The sequence below is a fragment of the Vicugna pacos genome, chromosome 27, assembly GCF_048564905.1.
Source record: "Vicugna pacos chromosome 27, VicPac4, whole genome shotgun sequence".
In the NCBI taxonomy this organism is placed as follows: Eukaryota; Metazoa; Chordata; class Mammalia; order Artiodactyla; family Camelidae; genus Vicugna; species Vicugna pacos.
This window is the reverse complement of record NC_133013.1, coordinates 8,666,333-8,678,728: the sequence shown is the minus strand read 5'-3', so window position 1 is coordinate 8,678,728 and position 12,396 is coordinate 8,666,333. Positions and strand designations below refer to the sequence as shown.

Genomic DNA, 12,396 nt, shown 5'->3' with positions numbered 1-12,396 from the left:
AGGGCACGGCCATTCAAAGAATGACACAGCCATTAACACCAAGATGGCGGAAGATCCAACTCCAAAAAGGCCTTGAGGCCCAAGATTGTGGGAGATTTGACTTCCAGTAGACTTTGAGCTTCATTATACCCTCATGGTAATGTATTAACATGGTACATGGCACTCGCACAGGCGCCATGACAATTTCGAGATTGACCATAAAAGGTCAAAGAGTGAGTGGCAGCCCAGTTCCTGGGAACCACCACCCCTCCCCAAGAAGTTGGAATAATCTTAGCACTTGTTAGCATAGGAAGTTACCGAGTCCATAAAAACTAGCAACACCGCACATGGTGGCCACTCTACCTTCTGAATGAGATGGATCGCTCTCTATGGAGTGTGTATCTGCTTTTACTTTACATTGAGCACCCAACACCCACACCTTGTGGCCTTTCTCTTGCCTTCGGAGACAGCCTGTCCTCTGTCTATGGCTCTCTCTGAATAAATCTACGTTTACTCAACTGTGGCTCACTCTTGAATTCTTTCCTGCGTGAAGCCAAGGGCCCTCACTTGGTGGGGCACATCCCAGGGACTCAACTGAGACCTGGGACATGGCCATCCTCTCGCCCCACATTCTCTTTCCTGTTCCTCCTGAACAACACAGTAACAGACTACAATGCCTTTTGTTCATACTGATTTTTGTGTATGACAGTTTCCTCCTTGCAGTGGGTGTGAGGGCCGAACATCCAGTCTCAGAGGTGAGGAAATGTAGGTGCAGAGAGGGTAAGTCATTTGCTAAAACATGGAGGCAAGTCACGAAGTCAGGACTCATGCTCTGAAAGGTTCACTGGACTTTGATGGGTTTTTCTTTCCATTGTATTACTGTTGGTTCCACTATATACCCACTGGTGACTGTGGCAAAGAGGGAAGGGTATTTTAGGGTCAGAAACATCTTCTGGTACCCCTCTATGAAATGGCAACAGAGGAAGGCCTGTCCTGTTCATTCCCAGGGTCACCTGTCACACTTGTGACATAGCCAAGCTCAAACTCAGATCAGAGCCCAAGGGTCCTGTGCAAAGCAGCCATGTGGGCACAGCTCTAACCTGCAGGAGTCTGGAAACTCCACCCAAGTGTTTTGCAGAGAGATCTGCAGTGGGACGTGGTTACATTCCCATGGAAATACAGGTGTGTGGCCAGCTTTTCCCATGTTCCGTGCGCTGGCCTTGGAATGTCCCGAATTCGCTCTTTCCTCCTTTGACAAAACCCCCCAGCCAGTGAGCCCACGACCGCGCTGCTCACCTCCTCCGCACTGCACGCTGCACCCTTCCCAGCCGCTGTGGGTCCAGATGAACAAGGAGTCCTGGGGTTTTTCCGGTTCACTTTGATTCTCAGCAGTGTAGTTTACAGGAATGGTGTATTCGTAATGAATTCCATAATTTTGGTCGTGAAATAACAACACCTGGATCAGCAGCAAAATACAAGGCCATTTTAAAATCAAGCAAAAGCCAACAGGATTGCTGAATCTGCAAGCCAAGCTGTGCTGTGGCTGTCTCCCTACCAGGGATAACCAGCTCTTTTCGGGGTCTCCAAACAGGTTCAATTGAGGGGCACTTCTTTATTTCAGTCTTGGGTTCTCCAGAGACTCAACCCGGGAGCAGGAGCACCTGTGAACCACTGGCAGGGAGTTCTGCTCTTTCCCACGGGAGAGAGGACTGGGTTAGAGGAGGAACTGGGGGATGGGCAAGTCTGTGGGCTCTAACTGCGCCTCACATGGAGAGCTGCTCCGTGCAAAGTACCCGTTCCCACACAGTCACTCGCAAAGCTGTCCTTGCAGGCAAGAAAGACGCAGAGATACTGCTTTTTCTAAAAAGGCATCTGAACGAGGAGAGTTGCTCTACTTTTCTGAAAATGAACACCACTCTTCATGCCGCTGCTGTGTATCACTGTGATGGGTGAGGCTGGCTCAAGGGTAGACACAGCCCATTGCAGGGGAACCTTGGGGATGTCTGTCAAGGATGCATGAGCCTTCCTGTTGCGAAGGGAACTAGGACGATGATGATGTCCTGGCTCAGGGCTTAAAGCCGGGAGTGAGTGGCAGGGAGCCAGTGAGTAGATGGATGAGGCTGGACCTGCCTAGGGGAAGGCCAGGTGGACCGTGTGGGCCAGGTGGACGGAGGGTGACAGGAGCCACCCTCCGTCCCAAACATCTCCCTCCCTTTCAAGGCCTGGAGGTGCAGGGTGGGAGTGGGGTGCTAAGAACAGCCCGAACTAAATAAACATTCACTGCTCCAAAAAAATAAACTTGCAGTAATGCATTTGGAAAAATGCCTTCAGTTAAAAAAGAAAAAAGGAACTCTTTAAAAAGAGATCTTTATTATCTCAGTATGGGAATAAGGCTGGTGAATTGAGAATCCATATGAAACCAATTTCATGCAATTTTGTAGCCACGTATAATTTGCGTGTGCATGTGCGTAATTGGTTTCAAATGCAGGTCCCCGTGGCTCTGCCAGTGCTCCTGACCCTGAAAGCAGTGTGCACAGCCTGGTTAGGGGACAATGGACTTCTATTTATAGGCTGAGGGGCACCTCTCATTTCGAGGTTTAAAAACTAGAAGTGACAATCATATTTCAAGAGAGAAAGGAGATTCACGTTCAAGAGGGCTGCCACTTCAGCGGTGACAACTGCTGTTTTCCCTGAGTTTTGTTTATCATGGTCTGAATGAATCCAGGCTGGGCACTTGCTTTAATGGGCTGATGATTCACTCACAGTTTATGAAAGCTTTTGGGAAAGAGAGGAAATAGACCCATCTTGGTGTCTGCTAGAAAAGCAAGTTCACATGCTAACAGGTAATGTTGCTATATTGATTTTATCTTGTCTCTGGCTTCGTCTTTTAGTCCCTCTGAATGACTGCTTTTAAATCAAGACCAGAAGATTTGTTCTAATGACTTAGATTCGGAAACAATCTAATCACAGAGAAATGGCTCAGGTACAGGTTCTTAGATCCCAGAAATTGACTGGCAGGGATACACCAGCAGTAGGCTTAGTGGGCTGAGTGTTGCACTGACAGACTTCCGGACAGTTTATCTCATGTGTGGAAACTGGCTTTCTTTGCCCTCATCAGAAATTGGAACAGGGTTAGAGCCATCGTGGATGACATCTCTGCTCACATGCAGAGCTGGTCCCCTCAGGAGATTCCCTGGGAGATGACTTGGGAATCCTTTGGGTGTCACCTAATCTTGAACAGCTGCAGGTTGCCAGTGACCACAAATTAACTGGGGGAACTAACTTCCTAGGAGACACTTTGGCAAGCACTCTGATTACAGACACACAAGCTGTCACAATCCCAATGTTTTGGAAAGAGATACAGAATCAGTAATTCCAAGCTATCAGAAATTAGACACGAGAACTTCTGGACTCTGAGAAGGAAACAGTGGCATTCCTTTCCCTGGGGATCTTTAATATTCTTCAAGGGCAGCACAACCAGGAGTGTAAGTGGTTTGCATGGGGTCCTCTGGGGCAACAACAGGTGAGACAAGGGTGCCCTGATCTCGCCCAACTGCACAGGCTTCCTGAGAACACCCGGGGAGTAAATGTCACAGTAGAACCTGATTCGCCCCCATTTCCTCAATGTTTTTTATAAGCCGAGTCTGGAAAATCTGAGTGATGTTGGTTTGGAAATAGAGTCAACTGCTCACTTCCAAAAGGTAGTTTCCAATGTGGATCTACAAACTGCGGGGCGGATCTCTGCCATCCGACATGAAAACACAGACTCTGAGTGGGGCTGTCTGCTTAAGGAAGCCAAGTCTGCCTAGCTGCCACATGGCTAAGCATTTCCTTCCTGGAGGCAGTTCCGTTTGAAAAAGATGGGAGTTCTGCCAACAGAGAGCTAGGGCAAGGTTTTGAGAGGGGAAAGGGATTAGGTAAGAAAAGACTAAGAGAAAGGTCTGAGCAGCAGGTGGCCAGGTAAGCCACCAGGAACCATGTGTCTTTTCTGCCAGGGTCCCAGGGAAGAAGTCAACTGGTAGACCTTTTGGAGCTGTCAGTCTTAAGACAAACACAAAAGCATAGCATATTACCATCAAATGCAGCGGCAATTTGGTTGGTCCCTTGGCAGAAATTTTCTCCCACAGGCCCCTTCTAACATAGCGAACGGTCGTGCCTGCGATCTGGAACTCTCCGGGGAGCTCTATCTTCCAGTCACTGTTGATGGATCTCTTGCTGGAGTCTTTGAGAGCTAAGAAGAAAACGGAACACCATGGAATCAGGGGGAGTCAGTCTGTCCTTGAAGGGAGTCTGGGTGTCCTACGTCTGGGTCAGAAGCCTCACCCTCCCACCTCCATTGGGGAGAGGAGAGAGGCCCGCAGTAAGGGAAAGGGAGCCTCCTGTGTCCTGAGAACAGGAGCCTGGCTCACAAGGAGCAAGCAGCTCATGACCCCAGAACCCTTGGAGAGAGAGTGGTCGTGACTCCCGCACATTCGAGCATGGGCTGCTGTCTGAGAATCAGCTCACACGGTGGAGGTGCGGGGCTGAGTGCCAGCTGGTGGAGACAGCCACAGCCCCATCACATTTTGCTGAACTTTCAGAGTAGAGGGTTTTCTGCCTGCTGAATGGATTCTATTTTAATACATCCAAGGCTACAAAATGGGTTTTGCAGCTTCAGCAAAATTCAATTCATTTTACTGTTCCCTACGTGGGGCTTTTTCAAGGGTAGCCTAACTCCAACATCTCTTAGGGATTTGATAGCCCTACATTAGTGAAGTCGATGCTCCTTCAAGAAACAAGTGTCCTGTTACTAAATATGTGAGTCTGGAACCCTAAGCTGCCTACAGGTGTGGCCATAAGGTCAGCTGACGCCGTGTGGGTGGCGGGGATGCTCCCAGCCCTGGATCCGTGGAATTCAGGTTTACACTTTGCTCACTCACACTTCCACTCAGTACAAAAGGTGTTGAAAGAGACAAGGAATGGTCATTTTCCTGATCGGCCACGGCACAGATTCGGTTTTCCATACAAGCCATATCTGATCATTCATTCACCAGGGACTTTTTGTTGTTTCCTCAGGTTTAAAGCCATGTAGTTCCCATGTGGGAGCACTTTGCAGTGAAATTCTGGTGTTTTGATTTGTCTTGTTATTTAGGAAAGAAAAAAACGAATGAGAACATACTCTGGCATTTAGGAGAAAGTGGCAAATGAAAACAGGTGGCAGCAAGTCTTTACGTTGCTGGAAAAATGAGACTCAGAGCACCCTGAGTCCAGCGCCAAGCTCGCTGCAAGTGGAGCTGGAACCCCCTGATGCCCCAGATGCTTCCAGTCACCTCGGGACCCTGGCTCTGTCCACCACCAGTGAAGTCAGGTTCTAACCCATTCCCTCATCTCTATGACTCAGGCCAGAAATAAAATGCCCACAGTTAGTACCAGTTTTGGATAATGAGACTTGAAACCCAAAAACGGTTTCAGTTAACCCTGAGTCTGCAAGCCCCAGGCTGGGTTCGGATCCACTGGGTCCAGTCCTAGTCAGGCCACAAGCAGCTGTGGGACGCTGGCCTCTGCTTCCTCGTCTCCAGGAAACAATGGTCCCTGCGGGCTCCCGGCGGGGAGATGCACAGTCAGGATGCATGCTCCTGTGCTTACAGGAATGGCCAAGAGAACCAAAGCAGCAGGGCAGGGGAGGAAGGGCAGCTCTCCAGCAGAGTGGCTTCCAGGAGGGGTTTCCTATCCAGGGCAGCTGCGCACAGGGAGTGGCCGAGGATGACGGGGCTCCAGGGAAGGCTTGGAAAAGAGAACGCTCTACCGCTTGGAACCCAGCTCTTCCCTTCCAGAAATTCTACCCACTATTGAAATTTCCTGGCTACTGAAAGGAAGTGAGAATCTTGGGATACTCAACATTTCTGCTCCTCTCACAAGCTACAAAGCCCCCATTTAAGGGGCACATTCTCTGGCGGAGCTCCCTCGAATGCTTTTTACCCACTAAATCTGCCCTACGACTCTCTAAGGTAAAGAAAAGGGTTATTTTCCTCTTCACAGGTGAGGTCAGGAACCTGCCTCGAGTCACACAGCTACTAAGGAGACCCAAACGTGAACAGACCAGGCTCAGCACACTCCTCAGACTGGCCATTTTAATCCCCACATTCCTTAGGTTAGAGCATCAGTCAGGTTTTAAGACAGCTGCTGAAATGTGCAAATGTCACCCATGTTCTCAAAGAGAACAAATTTCGAGCTCGGAACACTGTGGGGTCTCGTGTTCTATATATTCTTACACAAATAAACAACCTTACAGATTTCCAAAGCTTCCAATGCACTAAAAGCCTGAAAATGTGTTTGGTTATGTTAATTACTGGGGTATCTAGGCAAAGGCCATGTAGGCGTTCGCTGCTCTTTCAATTTCTCTGAAGGTTTGGAAAATTGTTTCTTGCACGTGCATATGTCAACTTGGTTTTTGGAATTAGCACAGGCTGGTGGGAGTTAGTACACAGCACAGACAAATGAGGGGCCAGAGTCCTCTAAGAAAAGGCTCAGTAAAAACAAGCCAGGGAAGCACAGGGAGCAGCCGACCGGTCCCTCACCTCTTTCTCTGAGGGCCTGGGAGCTGGTGCTGAAGACATAGCTCCTGCCCTAGGGGGCTCAGTGTTTGGAGAGGAGGAGTGAGAAAACAGATAAACATAATACACTTTCATAAGCTCAGAGGTGAGCCCAGGGCCTGCGTGGGCCTGAAGGGATGGGGTAGGGGCTGGGGCGGGTGGGGAAGGGCTTCTGCAGGAGGCGCCCTGAGCTGTGACTGCAGGAAAAGCGCGTGGGCAGCGGGGGCTGTCACTCCCAGCCCTCGGAGGCCACAACTGATCTTGCCCAGATCTGCTTCTGTGCAGGGGGATGGAGGGTGGGAGGCACGTTGCCCTGTGTGGAGAAGCAAGTGGAAGGTGAAGGAACATTCTTTTCGGAAGTTTGACTGAGAAAAGGAGGCGGGAGACACAGACAGGCTAGGAAGGGGAAGAAGGAGAAAGAAGGCTCACTGGCACTGTCACTGGGGTGGGGACACTGAAGCGTGTGGCAAACCCCTGTAACTTGGAGTCAGAGAGGTGAGCAGAATGAGTTTCCTTGAAGCTGATGCTGACCACTGTCACGCTGGGACCACCCCAGAGAACCCACTTCCCACAGGGACCAGGGGCGCGCTGGGGCGGCCGCTCTTCTCCGGTCTCAGCCCGCGCTCAGGCCCCACCGGCCCCTACATTCAGTGCCCTGCCCTTGTTCCTGTCTCAGGGCTGCTGTGGACATCTGGGTGCCCTTTCCCGGCATCCTCCTCTCCTTCAAGTGACAAACCCAGAGGAGCCTCTGGGGAGATGTTCTTCCCTGAGTCACATGGGGCTGACCCCAAACTCCAGCCCAGCTCCAGCTGTGGGCCCATCACCCAGCCCAGGACAGTAAGAGTCGATCCCAAGACTTTCCTTCACCTCGGGAAGAAGCAGCTTTCTTTCCACAGGTGGCCCAGAGACGCGCTATAAGCCTAGGTCTGCCAGTGCCCAAGAAGAGGCCCCCAGATTAACGTCAACTGAGAGACGACAGCAGTGCCAGGACAGAGACACTGTTTCCCCTGAGATCATTTTAAGCCCCTGGATCCAGCAGTGCCTGAAGCTGATACTTAGCAATTGAGAACTGGGTTTGGCTCTCATATGTGACTTTTAGAGGTCGGGTTTTTAAAAAATACTAACCATGATAGAGGTGGGGTAGGTTAGGAAAGGAAATTATTGGTGTGGATTCCTAGAAATCACCCCAGGATCCTTAAGCCTAATACCCTCAGAGGTTCAGAAGGCCTGGCACACCCTATCCAGGCCTTAACGCTCTCTCCCGGGCCCTGCTCCTGTCCGGCACTTCATTCAGGATGAAGTGGCTCTTTCTCACTTGGCCTTGTTTTGAAGGTGCTTTAAAAGGACTTATTGGATTATAAACTGAAAACCACCCCACCACCATGCCAAAAGTCAAACATCTGGGAGGTCAGGAGAGGGAAGGACTGGAAAAAGTGCAGGAGGGCACACCTGGAGCCGATTATAAAACCATCCACAGAAATGTTGTGCAGAGGTGTGGGGGCCGCCGGGGGAAGCCTCACTTCTGCCAACAGAGGCGCCTGCTGCGGGCGAGACATGGGACAGATGCAAAGCCGGCTGAGGATGGGGACGTGCCACCTCCTCATCCCCAGAGCAGGGTCCTGCTTGTCAGTAGGGGGAGGGCCGAGGGAGGTGATCTGCAGGGTGGGCGGGAGAGGCCGTGGAGGAGTGAGTGTGGACAAGGAACAGGGGAGGGGAAGTGAGAGAGGCAGGCTGTGGCTCACTGGTTCCTCTAGAAAAGGCCAACAGCGGGACTGGGAGGAACATGCCAGTCAGTGCAGAGCTGGCGACCAGCTCTCTGAGCAAAGCAGCCTAGATTTACGGTGCCTGTCGCTATGCCAGGAGTAAATGCAGCCCCGTGGTGGAGTTCAAGTTTTTCAAGTAATCCACCTGAGCTCAGTGAAGGCAGAGCTGGGAAGAGATGCAGTCAGCTCTACCATCCACAGACTGCCACCAGAGCACTCCCAGGACTTCTGAAGGCACCTGTCTTTGCTTTGGAGGTCCCAATCTGGAGCTGAACTGGTGAAATCTCACACTGTCACGAGTTCAGGGTCTGGGCATGGGGGGCTCTGATGGCCCCAGAAAGAATAAACTTCACGTGCCAGGCTCTGCTGTGGCCGCCTCCACGGCGGCTGCCAGCTTCCAAGAACTGTAAATACAGCTTTACAACTGCCATCGGCCCCTGGTCTGAAAGCCAGCACTCCTTCGTCAGGGCAGTCTGATCGTGGTGACAATCTCACGTATTTTGCAGCGGGAGGAAAACTCAGAGGCAGAATTACAAGGAGATCAGCAGTTCCAAGAAGCATGGGAATCACTTCAAAACTACTGACTCTGGTGTGAGTAATTTGGTCAGCAAGATACAACCTTTGCAGGGCGCTGTGGTCCATGCTGAGAAATCGGGACTTCCTGCGAAAATCAGAATTTAGCACCTGACACTCCTTCCAAAGGGCAAGACTGCAGCCTCAGAGGGTGTGTTGGAACATCAAGGTCACTGCTGATGGTGAATAAACAGGTTCAGTGTGGAGTGTGATGAGAAAACCACCTGTGGGGCCGTGTCAGCTCCAGGCAGCGAGAAAGCGGATCACTCCTGGCTTGTCTGCAGGATCCCCCACCCCAGAGCGAGCTTCACAAAGCAGGGTTTGCGAGAAGCAGGGAGGCCAAAGCTCTGGGGCCCCTTGCGTGCGTGAGTCCTTTCCAAGGCCCTATATATAATGTAACCTTTTTCTTACAGAAGGCTCCCCCAGATTAAGTACATTTTGCATCCTCTAAGCTCCCGTTCCTCTCACTCCTTGGGCATCAAGGGTATATGGAAGTTTTCTTCATCTGTAAGCATTTTGAGACTTGTTTGGATTTAAAATCAGGATTTGGGGGCCTCGAAACTCAGCAGGGGTTATTAAGATGATGACAAATGCTCTGCTTTGATGGAGAAACACTGGAGTTAAGAACAAAGGGAATTTCTGAGCGACTTGATTCTTCTACCTGTGATGTCTGAAGTTCTGATTTGGGGAGGAGGTTTTCGCTTGCTGATCCTGCTTCGGCCAGAGGTTGGATGTTTTAAACTCTGTCTCAAATAGAACAGTGCTTGTGTTTGTGCATTCTGCTAAGAAGCCATCAGAAGCCTCTAGGCAGTTAGAGCAACTGTCTCGGGCGAGGATGGGTACCCACCCTCCCTTGCTACCTCCTCGACGACCCGGAACGTGAGGCCACGTGGCGAACGTCTGTTTCCATCCGGGCCCTTCTGTCTCTCTGTGGACATTTACACATTGTCCCTGGGCTTCCGGGCACTGTGGGAGAAGCCTGTAAGCCTTTCCCAGGAACAAAGAGGGGGCGTTCCTGCTGGGAGGGCCCAGCTCCTCTTTGGAGCTGGCTGGAGGCAGAGGCAGGAGGTCAGACCTGCCCACACGCCCTCCTCGTGCACGTGAAGAAGCCAGGCTCCTTTCTGTCTCTTTCCCGCGTAGATTCCACTGGACGACTTGACCCACATTCAACCTACTTCTCGTCCTGGCATGGAGTCAGCTCCTTTCATTTCCACTCGGAGTTCTGCCAGCTCCATTCTCAGCTCTGGATGCAAACTGCAGAGGCATTTCCTGTTCCAGGTGGTTTTGAGCAGAAAGCCAGGCAGCGTGGGTTGAAGGTAGGTGGGGTGAAATTCTTCAGGAACTGCTCCCAGCAAATGTGAGAGCAATTCAAAGTTACACAGGGTTGACTTCCAAAGCACCCAGCCCCGAGTGGAAACAAGGCTCGCGGGAACTAACTTTAGAAATACAACAGTCGTGGACCACCTTCGGATCTCCCTCGTGCACACACCAGGCCCTGGAACACTGGGATTCTGATCTGTGGATAAGATAAGGTGGCAGGGGCTGGCTCCAACCTCCCAGGGAGGTCCAGTGCTTCCGGGGGGCTGAGCATTCGCCCTGAGACATTGAACCACTCTCCTCAGAATGGAGGTCGGCTTCTCTGAAATCCACACACCAAAGTTGGTTTCCAAAGGGCAGGTTTCACATGTGTCCTTTGATGAAAAACCGCCCCCATCAATTGATCTCTGACCACAATTGAGGCCTCAGAGGAATGCTGGGAGACTCTGCCCTGCAGGAGGCCCAGAGGAAGTGAGGAGCTCCGACAAGCTACTGACCGCCTACAGCCTCAGTTTGCTCCTCCGTGAAACAGGCATGACCATACTCTGCAGTACAGTTTCTAGGCGGGAATAGGGGGTCAGGCTTCAAAGCACTGCAGGACTCAATGACTGGGAGTCACTAATGTCAATGTCCATGCTATCATTTGCACACGTGGTCCTCAGGCTTCCGGAGCTGAGAAGGACCATCACGAGAGCCAGCTCCCCTGGGTGGCATCCTGTCACTTGTTGGCCCTAAGATGGGTTCTGGAGAAAAGTCATTTTCCGTACAGCAATTAGATGTTGAGTGATCTCAAGGATTCTGACATCCCTCTGTCATTCTTCTTTCACACAGAAAAGCTGAAGTCAAGGGAACATTTCTATCTTCCCCAGATACCTGGGGCTGGAAGGAAGGTGCTAGGAAGTCTCAAAATTTACCTGCAGGGCGCCTGCTGGTGCTTTAAGGCAGAACCAGTGAGCCGACTTTGGAAGTGAGCCAGCACCTGGGGCACTGGAATAATGAGTTTTGAAGAAGGGTCAGAGGCAATGTCAGCCTCCCACAGAGACCCAGTGCCTCCAGGGAGCAGAAATGGCATCTCCAGGTAGAGAGGGAGAGCCAATGGACCCGTTGGAAAGGGTAACTTTGGGGGGCGACACTGGGTGATGGGGCTTCCGAAGCACGTACTGGTAAAGTCGCCCCCATTCCCTTCGGTGGGCAGAGAGGAGGCAGGCTCTTTGAGAATTTAGTAAAAAAGCTGTCCCTCTGAATAAGCTGCCAAGAGCAGCACAAAGCCCCATTTTGGAAAGGATTTAGAAGCACTGTTCTATTTGTAGAGTGACAGCTGGGACAACTGCAGAGAAGAGTGCCAGGCTGGACCAGGCCAGCTTCCAAGCCAGGAGGTGGGCAAAACCACAGGGCTGATGAAGAGAATGAGGGTGTCAACCTGAGGGACGGCAAGGTGCTAATCTGGCAGCGGCCACAGCAGTGGCTGTTACAGCCTCAGGGAGGCAGCTGGATGGACAGCAGGTGGGAGAGCTGGGAGGAGGGGGCAGGGCTGCCTGGGACACGTAGGGACCCCCAGGGGGCCACCTGCCTGTGAGCCTGGTGTGGCTACTTAGAAACAAGAGCTTCTGTGCCCACTTCTGCCTCTCTCCGAGGCAGGTGTGTGAGGATTATCTTAGTATCTGTAAGTGGCTCCTAACCCTTCAATGACAGGATGGCAGTCTTCACTGTCAACTTTCCTGTTAGAGGTTTGTTTGGCGTCATCTTATTAGACTGTGGGTTTTTCAAGTAGAGATCATTTATAAAAAGACTTATTTTTGTATCTACAGAGGCAGGATTTTGGACAAAGGCATGGGTTTGAAAACATCAAGTGATACATGAAAAAATGCTCAGTATCGCTAATCATCAAATCAAAGCTACAATGAGGTATCACCTTACACCAGTCAGAATGGCCTTCATTCAGAAGTCCACAAATGATAAATGCTGGAGAGGGTGTGGAGAAAAGGGAACCCTCCTTGATTGCTGGTGGGAATGTAGTTTGGTGCAGCCATTATGGGAAACAGTATGGAGATTTCTCAAAAGACTGAAAAACAGACTTATCATATGACCCAGTAATCCCACTCCTGGGCATATATCCAGAGGAAACCTTAATTCAAAGAGATACATGCACCCCAATGTTCACAGCAGCACTATTTACAATAGCCAAGACATGG

The 12,396-nt window shown here is 51.0% G+C and overlaps 1 protein-coding gene across 5 annotated transcripts in view; it reads right to left on the bottom strand.

Annotated features, from left to right (window-relative positions):
* Positions 1–12,396, bottom strand: part of ADAMTS17 (ADAM metallopeptidase with thrombospondin type 1 motif 17) — a 293,369-nt gene that overhangs the window by 53,974 nt on the left and 226,999 nt on the right. For all 5 annotated transcript variants that reach the window (XM_031691884.2, XM_031691886.2, XM_031691885.2 and 2 more), the window contains 2 exons: positions 4,053–4,210; positions 1,276–1,435 (listed from right to left, as the gene is read on the bottom strand). In XM_031691884.2, coding sequence (XP_031547744.2) covers positions 1,276–1,435; positions 4,053–4,210 — 318 coding nt within the window. The remainder of the gene's footprint in view (positions 1–1,275; positions 1,436–4,052; positions 4,211–12,396) is intronic.